Source organism: Lepidochelys kempii, chromosome 8 (assembly GCF_965140265.1).
Source record: "Lepidochelys kempii isolate rLepKem1 chromosome 8, rLepKem1.hap2, whole genome shotgun sequence".
In the NCBI taxonomy this organism is placed as follows: Eukaryota; Metazoa; Chordata; order Testudines; family Cheloniidae; genus Lepidochelys; species Lepidochelys kempii.
The window spans coordinates 34569320-34594850 of record NC_133263.1 but is presented as its reverse complement, the minus strand read 5'-3'; the positions used below and the strand labels follow the sequence as shown (position 1 = coordinate 34594850).

Genomic DNA, 25531 nt, shown 5'->3' with positions numbered 1-25531 from the left:
GGGAAGATGACTGGCACCAGGACCCAGGCAGAGTCAGTGAGCTGTGCTCACGGGAATAGGGAGTGGGGGGGGGACAAGCAGTGGCACATGACCCCGCATGCCTTGCCTCTGGGCATCCCCAGCCCCATCCATATGGGGTGATTAATCTCTCCACTGGTTGTTCCAGGTGCCGGAAACAAGGTGCCTGCTGTGATTGAGGAGGGGGCCTGTGACCATGCTTGCAGCTTCACTTTGCTTTCCTGCAGAAAACGACGGGGAAGCAAAGAAATCTGTGGAGGGACATGAATTCTGCATGCACGCATTGGCGCAGAATTCCCTCAGGAGTAACAGCAGAAGTGGTATATTTTAGATGGGATAGGGTGTGCTTGACACATCTGAAGTGTTTCCTAAATACCTTGGCCAGAACACTGACGAAGGGAATGAAATGCGCCAGGAAAGGTGACATTTTCCAGAATTAGAACTACACATTATCTGTGAATTTGATGAATTAAAAGAAAATCTACTCTGTATCCACCCAATAAATCTTACAGCAGCCTAATTGTTCTAGGAATTAACTGTACAAGACCTTGATAGTCCAAAAATGAAAAGGCAGAAAGTTTGTTCATGCGGTTTTATCTGCTACCTCTCCCAAAACTGCTCCCACTTCTTGAATCAACCCCCTAGAGGCTTCTTCAAGCCTGCCTTCTAATTACTTCCATCTATTCAGGAAAAAAAACAATGTGACTTCAAAAATTAAGCTGTTGGAATTTGCTGAATATAGAGTATAAAGAGAGACTATAGAGTACATATTACACAAGCTATTCAGTCAATTTCAAGAGTAAAAACCCTCTGAAACTTCAGTAAGAAACACTGATCTTAGAACCTTTCCTTGATTCAGCATTGTCTCAAAGTTTTATTACCCATATTTTAGGGACACTAGCTGGAAACATTATCCCACCATATTGCCACCAGACGCCAAGAAGAGAAATGGAAATGACTACATATGACACTAAAGAAAAAAATTTAGCTTAATGCACCTAAGTGGGGGTGGGTGAGGGGGAAGGAGATAATTTCCATCCCAGAATACTGAATGAATTGGCATATGAGATTCCTAGCCCAGTAACAAGGTTTTTACTAAGTCTATCTATTCAGGAGATCAGTCAGCATTGGGGAAGTGGGGGCGAACAATCTCAAATCTTTGGTTCGCCGATGACATTGATGGCCTGGCAGGCAGCGAAGATGAACTTACCTACCTTGTGAAACGATGGATGAAACCTCCGCAAAATACAGCGTGGAAATCAGTGTAGAGAAAACCAAGCTGATCAAAACAAATGTGACAGGATCAGCTCACATATCACTGTCAGTGGACAAGAGCTCGAGAGAGTGAAACAGTTCAAGTATTTGGGGGCAATCACAGGCAGAAATTCTGGCAAGAACCGCGCAAACAGCAGCAAAGCTAAAGCCAATTTGGAGGAATAAGAACATCTCCCTGCAATCCAAACTGAAACTGCTGCATGCATTGGTCATCTCTATTTTTCTATATGTGTGCGACACATGGACCCTTCCAGTAGAACTTGAATGGAAAATACAGGTAGTAGAGATGAGATACTTCCGTAAAATCCTGGACTTCTCCTACTTTGACTATGTTACTAACGAAGAGGTCCACATCATCATCACCCAATGCGCTGGGTCACATGAAGATTTCCTGATGATCGTGAAGAAGCACAAGCTGAAGTGGTTCAGCCATGTAACAAGATCTGGCCTATCCAAGATCCTCTTCCATGGGACAGTACAGGGGAAGATAAGAGGTAGATGGAAGAAGAGATAGACTGACAACATAAAATAGTGGACAGGAATGGACTTCGCGAAGACCCAAGCTCTGACAGACAATCGTCAGGGGTGGAGACAATTAGTTGATTGCTCATCAATGATGGTGCCCCAATGACCAATGCGGTTATGGGAGTGATGATGATCTATTCAGGGGCGGAGATATAAGACTAGAGAGTAGCTAACATTGTATATTTAAGAATACCTCTTCTTACTGCAAATCCAGTAAGACCCAAAACAGAGAGGAAGGCGGAGCAGAATACAGATAGACACCACACAACTCTAAAAGCTTTTAATTAGATGTAAGGAACTTCCATTTCTTCTTCAGGTGCTGGTCCCTATGTGTATTCCATACATGGGTGGCAGACAAACAGTATTCAGACCAGAAGGGAGGTGCACATATGAAGTCAGAAAAGATACTTGAACTGTAGACCCCGCGTCGGCAGCAGAGGCCCAACTAGCGCATAATGTTTTGTGAATGAACTCCAGGTTGCCAGATTCCTACTGCATTAATAGCTTAAAGCCACTTAAAAACTAGCCCACAAGTAGCCTGAGTACCCAGATAATGACAACGCTGATTACAAATGAAAGAATGTAAAGAAATTTAATGTAGTTGGTAACTACTTATGTGCTTTACTTTCTGCATTTCTCTAAGCATAGACAATGGAAAAAAAAACATCTATTCTACTACCTTTAATTCATTTCACTTTCAGTGTCCTATTGCTCTAATGTTTGGGTTTCAAACACCGCACAGAAATCTTTGCCTACAAACTATTTTCAGCCAGATACTTAGTCTTTTTAAAAAAGGTTTTGGCTAGCAGCCACAAACCTTGTCCTGACCTCTCCCCTGGACACTCTCAGGGGGCAGGAGTGTGGGACAAAGGGTGTGCTCTGCCCACCCGGGTGCATGATGGGAGGGACACCTTGACATCAGCCCCTACATGGCTCTGTGCTGATAAGGAGGTTTGTGGTCCTGAGCAGCTGTGGCCAGCAGCGGCTCCATGGAGGAGCAGAGGCAGTACAGCTGGAGGCAACAGAGGAGGAGATAGACCTGGGTGTATGGGTTGATCAGAGGATGACTATGAGCCATCAGTGTGATACAGCTATGAAAAAGGCAAATACAATCCTAGAATGTATTAGCGAGGCATTTCCAATACAGATAAAGAAGCATTAATGCCATTGGACAAGGCAGTGGTAAGACCTTATTTGGAATACTCTGTACAATTCTGGTCACCCAGGTTCAAGACTAATTTAAACTGGAATAGTTGCAGACAAGAGCTACTGGGATGATCAGTGGAATGGAGGCTGTCTTATGAGAGGAGACTGGAAGAGCTTAGCTTGTTTAGACGAGCAAAAAAGGCTGAGCAAAAAAGGCTGAGAAGGGATATATTTGCTCTCTATACATGTATTGGGGGTAATTTTAGGGATGGTGAAGAGCTATTTAAGCTAGACGACAATGTTGGCACAAGCACAAATGGATATAAAATGTCCATGAACAAAGTTCAGGCTGGAAATTGGGAGGTTTCTAACCTTCAGAAGGGTGTTATTCTTGAACAGCCTCCTAATAGGAGCTGTGGGTGCAAACAACTTAACTGGTTTTGAGAGCACGCTGGACAAATTGAGTGAGATTGTCTGACCAGGTTGCCTGTGATGGTTGGAGGAAGGGTTCAACAATCCTGGGGCTCACTTCCAATTTATGTCTGTGTTCCTAAAGCTCATGCTTTAGGCTTTCAGCCAGCCACTGGCAGGAGTCAGGAAGGGATATCCCTCACCCCCACCCAATGTATTTTGGCAGTGTTTCGTTTTATTTAAATCTCCTTCCTGTGAAGAATCAGGGATGGCCACAACTGGAGAAGAAACATTGCGTGGCAAGGGCCAGGACTCTGAAGTGGCATCGAGCACATTCATTCGGTGCTTGGCTGGCTGGTTCTTGCTCACATACTCAGGGTCCAACTGATCGCCATATGTGAGGTCAGGAAGGATTTTTCCCCCAGGTCTGATTGGCAGTGACCTTGGGTTTGTTTGTTTTTTTTGCCTTCCTCGGCAGCCTGTGGATGTGGGTCACTTGCCAGGATTATCTGGGTGTCTCATTTAATCATTTTCCTGCCATTGCAGGAACCTCGAACACTGACGCACCTTGGTCCCTCCTATTTTCTGTCTGAGGCACAGAAGAGTCTAGTCTCCTGAAGGCTTTAATATTTTGGTTTCATTTCAGTTGTTGGGTTTAGTGTTTGGCTGCTGGGTGGTGTTGGTGTCCTGTGATATCCAAAAGGTCAGACTAGACGATCTACTGGTCCCTTCTGGCCTAAACTCCTACAGCCATGATAATAAACAATACTGATTTTTGTTTTCAAACACAAGCTTTGGAACAAATTAACTTTAAGTTTGGTCTATACCTTTTTCCACTGTGCCTTTTTAAAGCTATATATTATTTCCCAAAGCTGTGAGCAAAACAGTAAGCAACAGATGCGCCTCCTTTTATAAAATCCATTTTTTCCACCTATCTGATTCATTCAGAAGTGTCACAACCCATTCTTTAAATATAACTCACTAATTACAGAGTGATGATGATGTTAAACATGTCATAATGGCACTGAATGAATCAGACAGGAGAAGCAGGCTGATTTACTCAAGGGATCTCGGAAATTAGCAACGATTGGGGGGAAAAATGCAGAGAAGTTATATTGCGCTATGGAGACTAGTATGTTATGTTACTTTTTCAGCCCTGAAGATTTGGGCTGAAATCCTGATTTAAGTTACAAGTGAAAATGAGCTTGATAGGTTCTGTAATGTAAACAAATAATGACAATTTAGCATGAGTGGCAAGCTGCCTAACAGAGATGAAGGGCTGAAAAATGGCACTGAAGGGACTGCACTCTGTCTGGTGTGCTCAGTCACAAGCTTTCACAAGCACAAGTTTTACTTTCCCTCCACCCCAGGAAAGTAATGAAGACAAATTTACACTTGAGTGTACTGAATACACTAATTTACTAACCTGTTATGAACATGGCTCTTTCTTGAGTTTTGAAAGTTTCTGAGTGAAGCTTCCTATTGCCTAAGAAAATGGATTTCAAAGATATTTGGGTTCCCAACTTTTTTTTTTTTTTTTTTTAAATCTCACAAATGTTCAGCAATTGTTTTTAAAAGGAATAAGTTGTAATTCATCACCCTACGACTATTACGGTATGAACTAAATCAGAGGTTCATCGTAGCCAGTGTTGCACTGGATGTGCAATAGGAAGATGCAAGGGCAGTATGTCTTATGTTTAGGATCCTGTTATTCAGTCAAGGCTAATGTCAGTTGTGTTTCATCCTGGCAGAGAAGATGGAAGCCGAACCTCTCTCTCCAAGACTCTATACTCACGGTCTGGTACAGGAACTGCTGGACCTGTTCCCCCCGGCCTGGTTTATTTAATGCATTATCAGCCTGTCAGTCAAAAGAGCAGGATCTAGACATCCACAACTCTCCGGACATGAATCTCAGTAATAAGAACCCTAGAAGGGAAGGATAAAAGGGGCAACCCTCCAGAAGTTCTCTCAGCCCTGTATTTTGCTAGTAACCATGACTACCAAAACAGAGGCTGGTAACGTAGAGCCTTAGAATCCTGAATTTATCCTTCTCCTAGTTCCCTTTGCAATTGCAAGCATGAAAACATGCTTCAGGGAGTATTAAAACCAGGTAACATTAATGCCAGTGACACACATGCTGCTTGTATCTGCACAATGTATGCTCTGAAAAAGGAAACTGTCTTGGTATTTTTTCTTAGAATAAAGTATAGCTACCCAACCTTGCACCCTGATCAGCTACCTTTCCCTGCAATGATGGAGGTGATTACAGGTATAAAAGCAGGCCCTATAGTCTCCTTGATAAAGCATTTTCTCAAAACCTACAATTTTTAACATACTAATGCTGATAAAATTGAACACAAAAAATGAACTATATAAAAACCCTTCAGAAAAGGCAGTGAGTCTTCCAGGAAGAAAAGTGATTTTGGTTTTCCACATATCCCCCATAAAAAGGGAGAGCTAAGTCAGTGAAAGTGCTTCATTAAAAGTTGAGAGGTAAGATTATCTTTCCAACAAGCAGGTATGGCTATGAACCCTTATACTTGGGAAGTAGCCAGCAGCAAGACAGAAATGAAAGAAAAAACAAAGAAATCTCAAAGGCTGACTATAGGATCAGTGTGAAGTTTAAAGGGGAAACCTCACCAGGAAGAAGCTCTGTGCCAAAGACTTTCTCAGCTGAAACTCTGAAATCCAGCTTGTAAGGTCTGGCAAAGATTAGTGCAGGGCCCGGTAGTAGCTTCACAATTGTCTTTTACTGAGGCACATTCCATCTCCATCCACAAGGTGGCTACCAACCTGGAGTAGTATGCCCAAATTCCATCTGCGCTATCAGGCCTTTAACTCTGTACATACAGTTTGTGGTCTAAGCAGAATACCTCTCATGGCTTCTTCTTTAACTATATACATTTTCTGGATGGATTGTGGCTGTATCGACAGTCCCTTTTCAAGCATGTGCATTTGCATTTTTAGAACGCAGACACACCTACAGAACAGTCAGTCAAAGAAATCAAATGAATCTGCCATCAGCCACCCACTTCAAAGGAGAAGAAAATGGGCACACAGAGGAACCATCTGTCACATGGGACAAAAACTGTAGATTTATTTTGGAGGGCTCGAAGAGCAGGCTAACCAGCAGGTCATAACTGTTTGCTGACCAAGGGAATTGGAGGATGTGTTAGGGAACAGTGCACTGGGCTGAGCAGCTGTTGGAGAAGCAGTGATCAGCATTCTTCTTTTTAGTATAACCTATGTGATGCACTTCACCTTTTTGCACATACACCTCTCCTTGCACAGTCTGTTTCACTGCTGCTGGAGTCCAGCTCAAGGAGTACAGCTTTTTTGTGGCTCTGAGCCAAGTTGGCTGCTGGAAGCTGGAGATACAGTATAAGAGGAAGAAAATCAGTAGAAGTGGACTGAAAGATCGTGGGGGAGAAAAAATAAGGATGGAATGGAATTTGGGGGGGAAGAAAAAGCTAGTTATGTTAGTATTTGGGGACTGCAGCAATAAGAGCTCAGAAGCGGTCAGTCATCACTCCTGCAGGAGGACTCCTCCCAGGGCTAGCAGAGAGACAGCCGCCTGTTTCTTCAGGGAAAAGGATCAGAGCCAAGTGTACAGGTTAGTGGAAGTGTCTAATTCAAAAAAGCTGTAATAAACTTGGGAATTGCATTACATCCTCACTCCCTATTTATTTTTACTGCTGCTTGACAGGAAATGGAGAAGCGACTTTCCTGCTTTGCAATCCAAGTGGCTGAAAAAGTAAAGTGTTCAGCTCAAGTCAAAAGAGAAAAAATAGGCTTGGGTGACAGCCAATGGTCAACATGTTTACTTCGGGAAAAAAAACGTGCAAAGCAAGAACAGCTTAGCCCTCCTTCTCAGGTGCTTTTAACACCTGTAAAAGCGTAACTTCAGCGTTAAAATCTCTGCTTTACAGAAAAATGTAGGTGGTTTACTTAGGGGTGGAAAAAGTGTTCAAAATTTAAAACACTGCATGCTCTAAATGTGGACAAAGCCATCTACCATTCCGCCGCCAGAACCCCTCCCCCCTTCCACAAAGGCACGCTTAACTGGTGCAACAGATGTGCATATTAATGACAATTAAGTCATCTCCATTTACATCCAACTCCAGTGTTGGAATCATGTGCCAACCTTCAGTGTACTTCACTAGGACTATGAGTTGGGGCACTGAAACTGAAGCACCTCACCTGGAAGCCAAATGTAAGAAACAATGAGAGGTTTTGTCTTTTCTAGATGTGCTGGCAGTGATCAGTTGAAAAATTAAAGTTGTGAGCAAAAAAATTAATTGCTTTCAACTGTAATTCATTACTTGTCCCAATGGGCTTAGAGTAGTCAGTATCTTCCCGGTCACACTAGAACGTTTACTCTGGTAATGTTATAGCAGTTAAAAGGACGCTTAGGGCTTGTCTACATAAAAAAGAAATTTACTGCTATAATTTCCCATGAAGATATACTTACTTTATAATTAGAAAGTGCCTTTTTCTGATTTAGATTATACTTCTTTAAAAGGCATATCCACAGGGGGTGTTGTTCTGACATAACTACACCAGTAAATAAACAAGCCCTTAAATTTGTGTGTGTCCCAGTTAGTATAAGAACTGGAAGAACTTTTAAATAGACTTATTTATTTTTCAATATTTGTGCTGTTCCCACTTTGCATTTCACTGAATTAGAACAATGAAGATAAACAAAACCTCTGAAGCACACCAGTCTGTTTTTAACTAGCAGCTGTTCTCACACTACAGTCTATAGAGCAAGTTCTGTCCACTATAAAACAGTCTACAACAGTAACACTTACTGCTACTTGCCACCTTGCTTTTCAGCCCCTCCTTTCCCACCCTCTCTTCTAGGCCCAGAATAGCAAAATGGCTGCTCAGGATTCTTGTGCTGTCTTCTTGACTTCATCCCATTTGTCTCCTACTGGTTCCCTTCTAAAGAGAGTCTGCCTATTGACCCCTGACCAGATCTTGAGAGGTTCGGACCTGGGATCAAACTATAAGCTATATGTTAGGAAACGCTAAGGTGCTTAAGGAAATGATCATAAAAACAATTAAAGCTACAATGCACAGGAACAGAAGATGTAAAATAAAATTGAAAATAGGCTTTCAATAAGCTTGAGGCCTAACAGGGCCCAGCAGTTAGCATAAGACCTGACTAGTTAGCCTTGGCGCTTGTCTACACTTAAAACGCTACAGCGGCACAGCTGCATCGCTGTAGAACTTCAGTGTAGACACTGGTAGTGTAGGTAATCTACCTGCCCAAGAGGCGGTAGCTAGGTCAACAGATGAATGCTTCCATTGACCTAGTGCTGTCTACACGGGGACTCGGGTTAGTTTAACTATGCAGCTCAGGGTTGTAGATTTTTCACATCTCTGACTGAGGTGATTTAACCGATCTAATTTTCTCGTGTGGACCAGACCTAAGTGTTTGACCTAGGGCTAAAAGATTTAGCAATATGTATCTTGTGAGAAAATACAATATAACAAACTGATCTTAAATTAACAGATTTTAGGGGCTTTTTGGCACACATAATCATGAAGTGAAACCAGATTTATGTTTTGAAATATACTGATGTAAATAACTTCCACGACCAGACAAGACCTTCATTACTGTTCCCCAGTGTAACAGATGTGGGCTGGAGGCTGAAACCCAATCAAATATGGTCCCAGATGTGTGGGGGCTTGAAGTAAAATGGTTGTAAAAAATTGTCAGACCAACCCCTTAGCTGGGAAATTAGGATGACAGTGTCAATCCCACTTACCGTGCTTCTGCCAATTCTTTCCATCCTCACACCTGATGGTTTCCATCAAGTTGTGATATGCACAATGCAGAAGGCCATTCTGCTATATTTATCTTATTTTACTATGGTTGCAATTATAGTTGCTTCTATTTGGATACTAAAAGTCTTCATGTATCTAGATATGTGACTCAATCTCATTTCCTATAACAAATTTCAAGGAGCTACTGAGTAAAAGAACCTGAATTAATCAAATGCTACATCATCAGTTTCTGTACTGTCTAGGTACATTTATTTTCGTATTTAGCTTTTACTTCAGATTCTCTGTTTTGACAGAAGTGCCATTAGAATACTTCAAGACTCCTGAATTAGGCATTGGAAGGGTTAGGTCAGGTATTTGGCTGCTGCATTTAGAGGAGATGCACTAACCTTTCAAATGGGTGGAGAAAGGAGCAGGTACTGCTTGGGTAACAAAGTCTTTGGCATAAAAGAGGGAGGAAGCCTCCTTCCCCAAACAGGACAACAAGTGGGCTGGAGATATAACCATGTGCACAGTGGCAGCTGAAAAACCTGCAGCAGGGTGCGTGATTTCTTTTTTAAAACCATTAAAATTTTAAAGCTTTGTTTAGGATTTGCCAGTCTCTGCATGGGATTTTTCACACTAATATCCTTTATATGCTGTGTCAGTAGGTGTGATCAGCATATGTTACCATCTGTTTCATCAGGTATCTATAAGCAATTAGTTGCTTTTCAAGCATTTCAAAAATATGAATGTAAGGATGTGAAACAGAGTTATTAAAAACAAGATGTTAATATGATAAAAGGCCAAATTTATTTTTAAAAAGTGTCACTCTACCCAGGAATTAGCTAAAATCTGTTTAATAGGCCTGATTCACACAACTCTGTGCAGGGAGGCACAAGGTAGGCCAGGAGGCCCGTTTGCACTAATACAGGGCTGGCATTGACCCCACGGAAGGGCAGGTGATGTTGCGTCCTGTCCTTTCAGGGTTTCTTCAGAGATAGGGAAGTTTTAATACCACCAGGGCTCCCTAGTACCACCAGGGCTCCCTCCTGCAGAGGCCATACGGAGATGTGTTGAGTCAGCTCCCACTACCCCCAACTTTTGGGTTAAGCCAGTCACCTATGACCCTCAGCAGAGGAGAGATCACAAGTGTTTTCTGTTCCTAGTGAATTTTCTGGCAGGGGGCTTTCTCCAGCAGGCTCTTTGCTGTCAAAAACTGACACCACCTGGAGTGAAATTTAGCCAGATATTAGTTTTATAACATTTAAATCTATATCACTAACATTCAGATAACAGTCTGCAACTGAGCTTTACTTGGGTCTATTCAAGCCTCTTTCCAAACATAAGTGAAGTGAGAGCAGTCAATGTCCAGCCGTTAAATAACAGCATCACATCACAACATTGCAAAGTATCTCCAAAACTCTACTTCCTTTCAAGAGCCGTACAACAATGTCAAGTTCCCCTCTTAGCTTTCTGCACACCTACCACGTGTGTTATGCATGTTATTCTTATCAACATTTGACGTCTATCAAAATCATCTACTCAAATATCCCTAACTCAAAATGCATTTTAAAATCTCCAAAAACAGATTTTCACGTTTCTAAACAGAGTTGAATTCCAGGGGGATTGAGTTTCTTTCTTTCAGTAAGATCTAACCAACTTCCACAAGCTACATTTTAGTTTTATCTTAACCAGTAGAATGCTACCCAGTATCTGAGTCAGGTGGATGAGATGGAAACTGGCGTTCGGGGCTGAGAGAGGCTCAGGTGAAGGACATATTTCCAGGGTTTATGGGAAGACAGCAGACGCTGGATGTCAGGAGGTGGGCTGTGGGAGTTTCCAGAACGAAGTGAAAATATTAGATTGCAGGAAAGCTAGTGGTATCAGTGTCATGGGGTGGGGGGTGGAAGAACTTGCAAAGGGGAGCGGTGAAAGAGTTAAGAGGTTTGCCAACCCAAGGATTAGTATAACTGTTTAAGAACTAAGTTATTAAAAAACAAGTCTTTTAAACTTCCAAGTATCAAAGCAACTCTTGTGTGAAGTGCTTGCCATTCTCCCCAATAGTAAGTTTACGACCTATTTAAAGGCTTGGAGAGGGCAGAAAACATTTATCTCAGAATGTGTGGGTTGAGTTAGTGACATTACAAAAATCTCTCTGTTCCTCAAAGTCTCCAAGTTTTTAAACTTTTAGGTACTGGAGTTCCAAGATACAGCACTCTGCTGATTCAGCCCTTAGTCAGACTCTCTCCTATCGCCTCTCCCCAAAGCCCTGGCGATTAGTTCTACAGAATGTGTAAATTATTTGCTTGTTGCCTCAAAGTCCTCACTAACATTGTAATTTTACGACCTCTAAACCAAAAAAATCTCTTTAAAATGCACACTAGTTCCGAGGCCTGAAGTTTCAGATGTAAAACAGTGGAAATTAAATGTAGATTATCTAGGATAAATGAATAGAAAGTTTTTTCTTAAAGAATTCCCATTTTTACAGCAAGTTGTCCTTTCTTACATTCCATTTTGGTCTCATCCATTTCAGATGCAAATGGATAGAAACAACTTTATAATCAGCACTGATTATGTACAGGAGTATTTAAGAATATTCCATGATGTGCTGCTTCCTCTTCCAACATCTTTCTGAAGAATGTATTATACATTTGGTTTTTAGTGCAATATATAATTTCTGTGACTAAGGCTTTGGTTCCTTCCCCAACTTTACATCCGTCATGAATTTGTCTTTATTTTCACTATCTCACACACATATAAAAGCTTGTTTGAACGTGGTAGAGTACATGGAAGTTTTGTGATGCTGGTCTTGAGAAGTCAGAATCATGTTAACACATTAGCAGAAGACTTTCAATAATATACATCCTCACACTATGAAAAACATTCAGATGAGTTCAAAAGGTAATTTTTCAGGAAGGAAGCTCACACTGTTCACCAGGTCTTCCACCCCATTGGTGTGCTTAGGAATGCTCCATTTTTTATGCATAAACTAGCTCTTAATGTAAGTTTTAATGTAGTTTACAAATATGTAATATACTCTAAGTATAGTGCAGGGGAATTCAGCTGACCTAATGTTATGATTGTCCTAATGTTTCTTCCTGAACCAATAGAGAGTTCTCAATATTGCAACTGGTCTCCCCAGGCTTTAAATGTGGCACTGGTTAACTGGAGACTCGTGCACTGGAAGGGAACATGTTAATCTATATCTATGACTGAAAAGTCATTAGGAAGACTGATTTTTGCCAATTTGTCCAGACTTAGCAACTTTTAGTTCACTTAAAAGCTTCCTACAAGTAAGAAAAGTATCTTCTTGCTTTTAATGTAGCCAAACTGCCAGACTGAGAGCCTCTGAGCCCATATAGTAAGCCAGTGGTCCCCCAACTTTTTCCATCACCCCCCCCCCCTTACCCCAAAGGAACCTGTCCATGCCAACCCCCCCCCCCACCCCTGAAACTGCGGTCGGGAGCCGGGGCTGGGAGCAGAGCGATGACTGGGGCTGAGAGCTGAGGAGAGGAATGGAGCCAGGGCTCCAGCTGGGGCCAGGAGCGGAGTTGGGACCGGGGCTGTGCCTGGGGGCTGAGCAGGGTTGGGTGCCGGCCTGGGCCCCATCTCACATTCCTTCATGCGCCTCTAGGGGGGCACGCCCCAGTTTGGAGAACACTGTATTAAGCTGACAGAATTCTTTATCCGTATGCAATTTTTCCACTTTTAACAATGGATGAACAGGACATTATATTTTTAAAATATATATTTCCTTATCCTCTTGTAATTGTTTATTTCTGTATTTCAGATCTCTGAATTTGTCACTGGCCTTCCTTTAAGCGATCATGAGCATTGACAAGCACCAAACGTCTGTGGTTCACTCCTGCTACCTAGTCATAAGTATTTATGACATCAAAACTTAGGTGATTAAATAGGACAGCCTAGTGCTTTACTGTTTTCCTGGTTGCAATAAAGAACTGTGAATCAAAAAAAATGTGATCTTAACCAAAAGTTTGATTGGTTTGATCTATTTTTTTTCTCCCTATCAAAGAGGATCTTTAATAAGTTTATGAGTTCTACTACTTGGACAAGATCATTTTACAGCAACTTAGTAAAGGGCATGTAAAGTATTTAGCATTTCATATTATGGTCATATCTTAAACCTACTCATTTTGATAGATGCAATTGTACTTTCTTCATACCACATTCTTCTGCAACATGAGCATGCATATATACTATATATCTTTACTAGTGACTGTCTAGCAGTTTGTCTAGACATAACTATTTGAATCTAGTGGGTCACATATTATGTACTAAGAAAAGGAGTACTTGTGGCACCTTAGAGACTAACCAATTTATTTGAGCATGAGCTTTCGTGAGCTACAGCTCACTTCATCGGATGCATACCGTGGAAACTGCAGAAGACACGCGTCTTCTGCAGTTTCCACGGTATGCATCCGATGAAGTGAGCTGTAGCTCACGAAAGCTCATGCTCAAATAAATTGGTTAGTCGCTAAGGTGCCACAAGTACTCCTTTTCTTTTTGTGAATACAGACTAACATGGCTGTTACTCTGAAACCTGATATTATGTACTAGTAGATGTAGTAGTAGGCTAATCAGATAGCCTAAAATCACAAACCAACTCTTCTGGCATATGTTTTTAGGGAAGTTCCTGTCCCAGTTGTTCTTCCTTCAATACCCAGTCCACTTCCACTGCTTCAGATATTCCCTCCTCCCATGTACACCTATGAAATATTCAAGCTTGCAAATTACCTGAGGACAGAGAGTTTCAAGCTGGCTTGCTGACATGCGAACTAGTTTCACACCTTCTTCATTGTTTGAGATGGAACAGGCCAAGTTGGCAACCTATATTGGAGAGAGAGAGAAAAAAACTTTAAAAAAGCAGTTTTTATTTCTGTTTAACATGCAAAAATTACAACCTCTTTGTTCTGTGATCAAGAAGCCTTCAAGAAATGCTCTCCTAGTTCTTGAAACTCAATCTAATACAGCTTTGCAATCACCAGCAACATCTGTTTTGTCACAAGCCAGCAGATCATAAAATAGTCATTCAAATAAGAAAGGCTGTCATCAGTGCTCCCATTTACTCAACTGAGAGGTTGCCACAAGGGCACCATTGATGATACTTGAAGTCACAGTTAAGTGCCCATTCCTACTTATAAACTACATCAGAATGAAAAAGCTGTAAGCCAACTATTTTATTTTAAAAATGTAGGGATGAACAAATTGCTGACCATCTGAGGGTTAAGCCTTATAGTACTTATTACCTAAACCCTCTTCCCTGAACAATCACCACATGAAAATGCTGGAGCATACAAAGTCAAAATGTTTGAAGATACAACATACATATATAGTGCACAACTGCAGTAGTACCGTGAAGCTTAATCTACTTTAAAAAAAAAAAAAAAGTACCTTTGCATGGAAAGTGCCTTAGCTACTGTATATGGAAACGTAATTAGCTATTATTGCATAAAAAACATTTCAGTTTAGCTTAACAATTTGACCTCCCTTAAAACTGCAGGATTCTGGGAAACATAACATCCCCCACCACCACAGTGCAGAGAAAATCACTGACCGAAGTTACGAGATCTATGCAAAACAGTATTTACTGGTGCAGACAGAGCTCAAGAGCACCTACTATTCCCCAAGATTTGCATGGAGTCTTGTGATGCTAAAACAGTAGATCAAATTTTTAGCCTAAAACCTGACAGTTTCTCTTTAAGTGGGCCATCTTGAAACAAAGACCTTTTAGGTGCAGGAGGGATGGGGGAGGAAGAAGGGGGGGGGGGCGGAAGAGAAGGGGCATAGAATATTTTTATTTTGTTTTTTTAGCAATGGAAGGTATTCTGCATATTGGAGCTGCTCTCAGGGGAGGAAAATCTAAAGTTGAATTATGTTCCTTATTTGACGGGTGAATGACAAGCTTATTTTGAGCTCCAATACAGTTACATTTGAGCCTAGAAAGATGTAAAAATAGCATAAAGACAACTGAACTAAGATAAACATTGTGTACCATCCTACTAGAAATGGCAAAAGGCACCTGCCCAAAGTAGTGACTGAATCTCAAAGACGATAACTCAAGTTATGTTCAGTAAGGCCAATAAATGCACCATATATCTAACCAAACACATTTTTAGAGAAAATGTGGGGTAGTTATCTTATTTAATTGAAGTATACTACCTATTCATACATAAGATTTTAGATAAAGTTAACAGGAACTACAGCCAGATAATACTTTTTTCAATGCCTTTCATTCACTTCCTTTACCATAGTCTTTACCGCATCTAGAAAACATTCCTGCAGCAGCGACAACAGATAATAATCACATATCAATAAACCTAAGTGAAGAGTCTTGCCACTTCCATTAGTAATACTACAGCTCAAAGTAAATTCATGATGCAGAAACTTCTCACCCCACACCCTCAGTTCCTAATTGAGTGATGAATGATAGAAGATCAAACAGTCTCCTGATCAGCGGTACATTTCAAATTCTCAATGGCTGAGTACACAATGGTGGTGGAATAATCTTAGATTATTATTCATCCAAGTGCATAAATGTACAAGAAAAATGATAATGTAATAAAGTTGCTCTTTCCAAAACTAGAGTTCAGGTTCTATCGGCTTTTAGTAATATCATTGGTGTGTTAGCCTTATAGCTTTTATTTAGTTTAATTAGTTTTCATCGAAAAAAAATTACATCTTAAAATTGAGCTAAGAGTGACAGAGTAAATCTTCAGCGGACTGCCAGGTGGGACAGTGGTTTTTATGGACTGTGTAGTTTCAAAGGGGCATAAAAAGTTTTTGATTTAGCAAAAGCTCATTTTTATTGGGCTGCACTGAGTGTGAAAACAGCACACTGAAAAATCCCTTAAACTGCTGTTCTGCTCTGAAAAATGACTTGGTATGGTTCAATGTTTTTCCTCTCCCTATCGAACTATGTTCAGTTTTGTACATAAGGATCTTCTCCCTAAAATACCATGCCTGCGTACTAAGAATCTGAGCATCAACCTGAGCTCTTTTCCATCTTGCATATCATCAACAAAGAAGATTCTGGTGGCCATTTAGACCCCTAGGTATTGTACATATCAAAACCCAAAGAAGATAAGACAACTGCTGAACAAACAATTCTGTTGATGCATAAAATGGAACAGAATCACGCTGTGCTGGTAGCAAGCTAATGATAGTAAAAAAAATACACAGTACAATTTTTACTGTTGGTCACTAAAATGAGTGGCTGTGACTTTGAATGCTCACCGTTGGCAAATTGAAGTAGAGAGTCATCATTTTTACACAGTCAATTTCCAGAGTTACTAGGGAGTCTATTATCCCTAGCACATGCTGAAATTAGTGACCACTGGTCAATGTAAACTCTACACAATGTGTTCAACTCTTGTGTTTTTACTGCATGTCATTTGATACATTTTTCTTTAAGCACCAGTTTGCAGAGTTCTATAATTGTGAGAATCTCCGCTTTCATTAAAAAAAAAGCTTCTTGCCCTCGTGGTTGTGGAGAAAGTCTTGAACCCTAAAGATTTAGAACGCAAAAGCAACTAAGAAGAGCCCCCAGTGTATTTTTTGTACTTGAAATTTTTTTTTTATTAATCCCAAAGTTTTTAGGACCTTCACTGGATTGGCAATATTGCCGACGGGCTACATTTTAATGTGATTCAGCTTCTAAATCTGTACCTAATTAAATGACCAGATTCTCAGTAGTGAACAGGACCTCAGAGCCCCCATGGCACACTAGCACCACACACACACACACAAGTGGATACTGAATGGAAGCTGTATAGAACTGCCTGGAGAGTGGCATACAACAGCCAGATATGGGAGAGACTGGCTTCTCCAAGCATAACTTGCTGAATTAAGAACAGTGTATCCAACCTGAATGCAAAAAAGGAAATCAAATTAAAAATCTGATGCTTAGTGATATTTTAAGAAATTTATTTTGTATTGTATATTCATTTCTTCCCCTTATCTCCTTGATGCTGGTAATCCTTCCTTGATAACTATCCTGCCGGGACTGCAAGTAACTACAGAATATATGAAATTCCATTGCAACATGTAACCCAAGAATATGGTTTCAAATGATTTGCACAATGGTTGACAAAAACCTCAGTTTTGTAAATGATGTACTAAGCTCCTAATCAAGAAGGAAACTGCACTATAATGTGCATTTAAAATTCTTCTTCAATATTTCTTAGGTGTATTGTGGCAGATATTCCCAAAGACCACATAACAGTTGAGAGGAAGGACAGTCTTGTAGTTATGGCAATGGAGTGACACCCCAAAGAACTAGGTTTTGTTCTTGGCTCTGCCAGAGTTCCTATCTTACCTTGGACAAGTCACTGTCTCTATACTTTAGCCCTCCATCTGTAACAGAAGGAGAAGACCTCAAAATGATTGTGTGAGGATAAAGTAATATATAAGGATAAAGTAGGGAGTCATAAAAGTCTATAAAATACAGCTAATTACTAAGTCTCCTTTAAAACCAAATCTAAGACAGTTACCTTTTCCGTAACTGGTGTTCTTTGAGATGAGTTGCTCATATCCATTAAGAGCGCTCTTAGATATCACGCTGCTCCTTCATCCTAGGTTTGAAGGACTTGCAGATACAACTCATCACTGAAGGCAGGGCAGTAGAGTTCAAAGTAATGACCAGAGTGGCTAGAACAGGCATTGTGGGACACTTCTGGAGGCCGATCAGAGCGAACTAACAGACCAGGGCATCCACACTGACGCCGCAGCGCTCCAGTGGGGACGCACAAAATGTTATTCCACTCGCCGAGGTAGAGTACCAGGAGCGGACCAGCTGCAGAGTCAGTGCGCTCTACGTGCCTTGCCAGTGTGGTCGGGTAGTGAGCTAGTGTGCCCAGGGCTCCTTTAATGCGCTGTAACTCGCAAGTGTAGCCAAGCCCTAAAATTTTGAAAGAACTATTCCTATACTGGGATGGACTGAGGAAAAATAAAAAGTCAGAGAAAGCAAGAGCACACTAAGGGCTTGGCTACAGTTGCGAGTTACAGCGCACTAAAGCAGTCCCGGGCACCCTAGCTCACTACCCGTCCACACTGGCAAGACATGTAGAGCGCTCTAACTCCGCAGCTAGAGCACTTCTGGTACTCCACCTTGGCGAGTGGAATAACATTTGATGCGCCTCAACTGCAACGCCCCGGTGTCAGTGTGAATGAGGTTTTGCATTACTGTGCTCTGATCGGCCTCCAGTAAGGTCCCATAATCCCCTTTAGTCAAGTGGCCACTCTTCTCATTGTTTTGGAATCGTTGCAGGAATGCGGATATGCCCTTTCAAAGCTCCGTTTCTGACAGCTGGCAGCTTATCTGCTCCGAGACAAAGCAAACATTACTATGGAATGGTGTGTGTGTGGAGTATGAGTGGAGTGTGAGTGTGAGACAGACAGACAGGAGGGGGGTCTGCTGCTGTCTGAACTTACAAGATAGTATGTGGACATGCTCCCAGTGCCCCCAAAACCCATTCTCTCTCCCCCCACATACACACAACACATGCCCTGTCACACTCCACCCCACCCCCCTCATTTGAAAAGCACGCTTCAGTCACTTGCATGCTGGGATAGCTGCCCACAATGCACCACTCCAAATGCAAGTGCTGCAAATATGGCCACGCCAGTGGCTTGAAGCTGTCTGTGTGGACAGACTATAGCGCTTTCCCTACTGCGCTCTACAAAGGCTGGTTTAACTCAAAGCTCTACTTCTGCAAGTGTAGCCACGCCCTAACTCTTGTCAACAAGAAGAGTAAAAAAAGTGCTACTTTTAACTTTTTAGCTCCCCCGCTCCATTTCCCCCCAAGTCTTTTCTAATTTAACGGTCAAGAACAGGTTTCCCTCCCCCCATACTGAAAAAAAAAATGAAGAAGAGGGCGTGGAACTCGAAAATCCAAAACAAAACATTCATTTCAATTAGAATTTTCCTGCATTGTTCACAAATGTTAACAGAATCCATCCCCAACACACCATCCTTAGTTTACACACCATAATTAGTTTACACATCATACAATAAGTTGCAAAGGGGACAAAGTTCCACAGTGGATCCCTTTGAGAGTTTACATTTTAAGAGTTGAAGCCAAGAAACAGTTACTAGCCTATTAAACATTTACGGTCATGATGATTTTTTTTAATCTGCCAATCATATAGAAAAAACTAGTCAAAAGGTACACTGAGTGGAACTCTGGTCTAAAGCTAAAATAAATGCTATTCTTAGGGCTGTGCACACTTGATTATGCTGGTGCAAAAACAAGAGCTATTGTAATTTCAAGCTTCATTATAAACAAGGGATAAAAATTGGTAGGCAAAACGTTTTCAGGCTTCAAAAGGCTGGAGTCAAAGTTTAAAAAGGTTCTTGATTGCCTTTAAGAGAAAGTTAATTGGGCAGGTGACAGAAATGCAAAAACAGGGAAACAATGAAATCAGAGCCCTGGGTACTCACATGCCCCCTATCAATGTAATACTCAATCACCTCCTTAGTATTTAAAATTAAAACTCCACCCTTTCTTCCAAGCCTGTAGGAGATAACTTTACTCATTTATCAGTTGCGTTTGTACGTGTAGAATTTATCAAGGGAAAGAAAAGTTGAAGAGTTTTTCTTTTAGCTCTGAACATGACCAGGCTTGTGGCCATTATTTCTTCAGGTATTGAGTTTTATAGTCTAGGTCCAGCTCCTATGAAAGCTCAGTGTCTTACACTGATAAGCCTCCCCCATACTGAAAGACAATTTCTTTCTTCAGTGGAGCGTAACTGTCATGTGAGCTCAGCCATGGAGTGAGGAAATTTCCTTAACAAGGCAGGGCCAGAGACCTTCCAGCTTCTGGGCTATGATTAATGGATCAAAGGAAAGACCAGTGATCCTGATTCAACCACGAAGACTCACTGATTTCAACAAATTCCAAAGCAGACTAAAAGATAGCAGCACTATACCCAGAGGACAAGGAATGGAGGACCTGGTGAATCATCATCATTGTATGGCTAACCTTGGCCATCAGCACACGCTGGACTCAATGGTCCACTGTTCCTCCCCATTGCCCACACAGATCGTTTTTCTGACACCCGGCACCAGTTGAAAACAGGGAAAGAAACTCGAATGCTGACAGCAAAAAAATAGAATCATAGAATATCAGGGTTGGAAGGGACCCCAGAAGGTCATCTAGTCCAACCCCCTGCTCGAAGCAGGACCAATTCCCAGTTAAATCATCCCAGCCAGGGCTTTGTCAAGCCTGACCTTAAAAACCTCTAAGGAAGGAGATTCTACCACCTCCCTAGGTAATGCATTCCAGTGTTTCACCACCCTCTTAGTGAAAAAGTTTTTCCTAATATCCAATCTAAACCTCCCCCACTGCAACTTGAGACCATTACTCCTCGTTCTGTCATCTGCTACCATTGAGAACAGTCTAGAGCCATCCTCTTTGGAACCCCCTTTCAGGTAGTTGAAAGCAGCTATCAAATCCCCCCTCATTCTTCTCTTCTGCAGGCTAAACAATCCCAGCTCCCTCAGCCTCTCCTCATAACTCATGTGTTCCAGACCCCTAATCATTTTTGTTGCCCTTCGCTGGACTCTCTCCAATTTATCCACATCCTTCTTGAAGTGTGGGGCCCAAAACTGCACACAGTACTCCAGATGAGGCCTCACCAATGTCGAATAGAGGGGAACGATCACGTCCCTCGATCTGCTCGCTATGCCCCTACTTATACATCCCAAAATGTCATTGGCCTTCTTGGCAACAAGGGCACACTGCTGTCTCATATCCAGCTTCTCGTCCACTGTCACCCCTAGGTCCTTTTCTGCAGAACTGCTGCCTAGCCATTCGGTCCCTAGTCTGTAGCTGTGCATTGGGTTCTTCCGTCCTAAGTGCAGGACCCTGCACTTATCCTTATTGAACCTCATCAGATTCCTTTTGGCCCAATCTTCCAATTGGTCTAGGTCCTTCTGTATCCTATCCCTCCCCTCCAGCGTATCTACCACTCCTCCCAGTTTAGTATCATCCGCAAATTTGCTGAGAGTGCAATCCACACCATCCTCCAGATCATTTATGAAGATATTGAATAAAACCGGCCCCAAGACCGACCCTTGGGGCACTCCACTTGATACCGGCTGCCAACTAGACATGGAGCCATTGATCACTACCCGTTGAGCCCGACAATCTAGCCAGCTTTCTACCCACCTTATAGTGCATTCATCCAGCCCATACTTCCTTAACTTGCTGACAAGAATACTATGGGAGACCGTGTCAAAAGCTTTGCTAAAGTCAAGAAACAATACATCCACTGCTTTCCCTTCATCCACAGAACCAGTAATCTCATCATAAAAGGCGATTAGATTAGTCAGGCATGACCTTCCCTTGGTGAATCCATGCTGGCTGTTCCTGATCACTTTCCTCTCATGCAAGTGCTTCAGGATTGATTCTTTGAGGACCTGCTCCATGATTTTTCCAGGGACTGAGGTGAGGCTGACTGGCCTGTAGTTCCCAGGATCTTCCTTCTTCCCTTTTTTAAAGATTGGCACTACATTAGCCTTTTTCCAGTCATCCGGGACTTCCCCGGTTCGCCACGAGTTTTCAAAGATAATGGCCAGTGGCTCTGCAATCACAGCCGCCAATTCCTTCAGCACTCTCGGATGCAACTCGTCCGGCCCCATGGACTTGTGCAAATAAGCTAATGCAGACAGGAATTAGATGTTTCATTCTCAAAGCCTACACAGAGGCTATTACAGGCCAAAAGAACCTTCCTATTTTCCTCCACTGAAGCTGCCAAAACCTGCCCCAAGGGGCTACTTAGGGTGGTAAACTGCTTCATTCTTGAGCATCTGCAACCTGCATCAGAACTGAGCACCACATGCAAGAAAGAACCTCCTACTGGCTGAGATCACACGTATTCTCAGACAGCATGGATCTGCTCTACCTATACACACCAACAGCCCACCTGCATTCCCAGATTTCATTACATTCACTCATCAAGAAGTTCTGGACACTCTTAAGGAATTTCAGCCTAAGACTTGTGACTCTGACCCTGCACTTCTTGGGCTTGTGAGAGAAAGTCATGAATTGGTGCCCCTCCTGAACAATAGAGTCAGCACATCATTCAGAAAAGGAATCTTCCCTTCTTCTCTTTTTCACATGCAAGAGCCCAATCAACTAGAAGAAACTGACCAGGGATATATCTGTTCTGGCCAACCATCATGCATCAAGTCTCCCCATTCCTGAGCAAGCTCATAGAGAGGCTAGACATGGGCCAATTATAAGCTCACCTACTGAAACTAACATTCTCGACCTAGCACAATCCAGACTCAAACCAGGATATGTAAATGAAACTCTTTTAGTGAGGTTCACAGATCTCCTCCCGTCAACTGATAAGAGGGCAGACATCCATTCTCATCCTCCTGGACCTCTCTGCAGCATTTAACACCACTGATCACGAGATACTGTTGTCTCAGAGGAGTCCAGGATAATGTATTAAAATGGTTTGAGTCCCTTCTGGAGAGGCACATCAAGTGAGTGGTGATGGAAACTGCACTACCACTAAACCCCTTTCACGAGTCCCACAAAGATCAATTCTCTCTCTGGTCCTATTCAGCACCTACTAAGTGAAGAGGTCAAATGACATGGACCCAAGAAACCAACAACATGCAAAGCTCCAATTATCCTTTACCACATATGAACACACCACTGCCACCAAGATGGCGCAATGATTGGACAAGATCAGTTCATGGATGAACAGCAGCTGGCTGAAGCTGAACCTGAGCAAAACAGAAATGATGCTGGTGGACAGAGGAAAGTATTTTGAAGAGTCTGCAGTCTCCTTTGATGAACGTATACATCCACAATTGGTTAATTCAGTCCATAGTTTAGCATCAGCTAGAAATCAGAGAGTACTTCTAAGCTCTCACATAAACATGAGGCTATCATCACCATTCGCTAGGAGACTCCGTTCCCTTGTGGTGGTGGATGACCTGCCCTCAGTTATTCACATCTTCCTCATTGCTCAGCTGAGTACAGCAATGTGATATACCTGAGCACGAAGCCTTCAGACTTTAGAAACTCTAACCAGCACAAAACACTGCAGCAACATAGGGAACCACAAACATACTGACCCTATCTTCTCTCTCTACACTGTTTTCCAATAGAATTTCAAATCAAGGTCAAAGTCTCAGTCCTTATCTTCAAGATGCTCCATGGCCTGGGTCCAGGGCATGTAAACAACTGCCTAAACTCCAGGATGAAGACTGGTCAATAACCACAGCTCTCTGGCACAACAGAACTCTACAGTAAAGCAGAACACAGGACTCTCTTGGTGACTGGTCCCAGATAGTGTAATCAACACCCCAAGGAACTAAGCTCCATCACAAACCACTATCTTCCACTTGAAGTGCAAGCCACATTTCTTTGACCTTACTTTCTAACAAATACAGGTATCTATTTAAAAAAAACCCAAACCTAAAATCCTGCCTAAAGGAGACACTTCAAAAGGACAGGCTTCTCATGAGGAGAGTATGAGAAAACACATGAGATGTTTAGTCATGTTGCCTTAATGCACTACCAAAAAACAATCAGATAGTACGGTAATTAGCGTTGTATATGAACCTTCATAGAATAATAGGTCAATACACTGAACTATTTTGGCTATAACAAAACAAACTGGTCTGGGGAGCCAGTGCAGAAAGCAGTATTTCATTTCAAATCACATCTGTGCTCTACAGATTTTCTGTCAAAAGAAAATGACTTCTACTTTCACTTGTTTTAAATCTTTGTCAAAGTGCTTCAGTATGCGTGCTTTGGCTTACATATTTAGAATGGTCTCTATGGCCCTCAACACTTGAGTCTACTTTGGCTATGCCAGGAAGTCCCAACTGCTGCAGTCTATACATCTTTCCATATGACAGATTCTGACAGGAAATGGGTCAAAAGTGCAGGTAGTCATGAAGATTAAAAATGCTATGATCCTTTCTGTCTACAGCCAGGTGAGACTGCCAACGTTTTATCATGTACCTACCTTACCTAGTCTTAGCTATGAACACACCTTATGGTCCTTTTTCAGTAGTTCCTTGTATTGGAACTTTAAGCCAGTTACTTGTACTTGGCTGGGATGTCAATCTTTTCTCTCCACTGCCATTATTGCCCGCTCAACTGCTTAATATTTCTATGGTACATGGGGGCTGGTTAATGTAATTTAGGACACATTTAATAATGTAGGAAGGATAGCATACAAGAATTCAAAAATCAGTGTGTTTTACTAGAGGCAGTCTTTCAGACATCACTTTCACCAATAAAACCTTTCTATGTATTGTGGCTACTAGATCAGGTGAATTGGATACCAGAACACACACTCTCTCTCTCCACCTATGAATAGCAAGCAAAGATTATTAAGTTTATGGACTTTAGCCAAAAATTTCAAATGTGGTGCCTATAGTTATGTAATTGGGCCAATTTTCAGTGATGCAGAGCACCTGTGGCTTACAAATCCTATCTAATTAATGTAAGTAAACTGCATTTCTGAAAAAAGGGACAGAGAAAGTAATACTTACTGGAGGAATTCCTTCTACAAATGAAACTGATTACATTACTTGTCTCAACTCCAACACTGCAAGCGATTAATAAGATTAAAATTCAGGTACGCGCCAACTGCATTAAGCTATTGTTGGTAACTTATACATGAAGAATTAACATACAGGTATCCATTCACAAACCATGCAAAAAAGCTATTTAAGTGCTGTTGGGATGAAAAGATTGAGATACCTAGAGTAGAAAGTAATTTAGCCTTTTACTGCTTTCCACCTATCTTGAATTTAAAAAAAAAAAGTCAGTGTAAAAACACTTTTACACTGATAAGTACAGTTGTGTAACACCTTATAATGACTTTTTCCTACTCATTGTCTCTGCCTGTCACTGAAGAGAACTGCTTCTATGGAGGAATGGGAGAGGGAGAGACACTAATACCCAAACAATGCCAGCTCCTCTAATTCCCATTTGCCTCCACTGCCCATAACCTTGGCATCTTCCTTTGGCTGGAAAGCTTAACATTTGTAATTCTACCAATTGCCACCTCTTCAGAAATCCTCTTATACAGCAATATTGTCATGACTTTGCTCTGCTGAAAAATATTCATTCAGGTTTATCTACATTTATTTTGACTACTGCCGTTCCATTGTATGGCTGCCTTCTAAGACCAGTGAATAAGCAGAATACTCAAAACCACCACCAACTGCCCATTCATCTCAAGATTCAGTTCAAAGGTACATCATCTATTTAATTTCAAACTCTCCATTAGCTTGTTCCAGGCTCTCTCCCTCCATTCTGGTCTTTATTTCTTTTCAGATTTCATTTTAAGTAAGTCCTTTGCCTATGCCCAGTTTTTCTTCTCCCTC

General features: G+C 41.7%; 1 protein-coding gene across 2 annotated transcripts in view; it reads right to left on the bottom strand.

Moving 5' to 3' along the window:
- The window catches only part of CTNNA1 (catenin alpha 1), a 203094-nt gene that overhangs the window by 34883 nt on the left and 142680 nt on the right, over positions 1 to 25531 (bottom strand). For both annotated transcript variants that reach the window (XM_073356004.1, XM_073356005.1), the window contains one exon: positions 13903 to 13995. In XM_073356004.1, coding sequence (XP_073212105.1) covers positions 13903 to 13995 — 93 coding nt within the window. The remainder of the gene's footprint in view (positions 1 to 13902; positions 13996 to 25531) is intronic.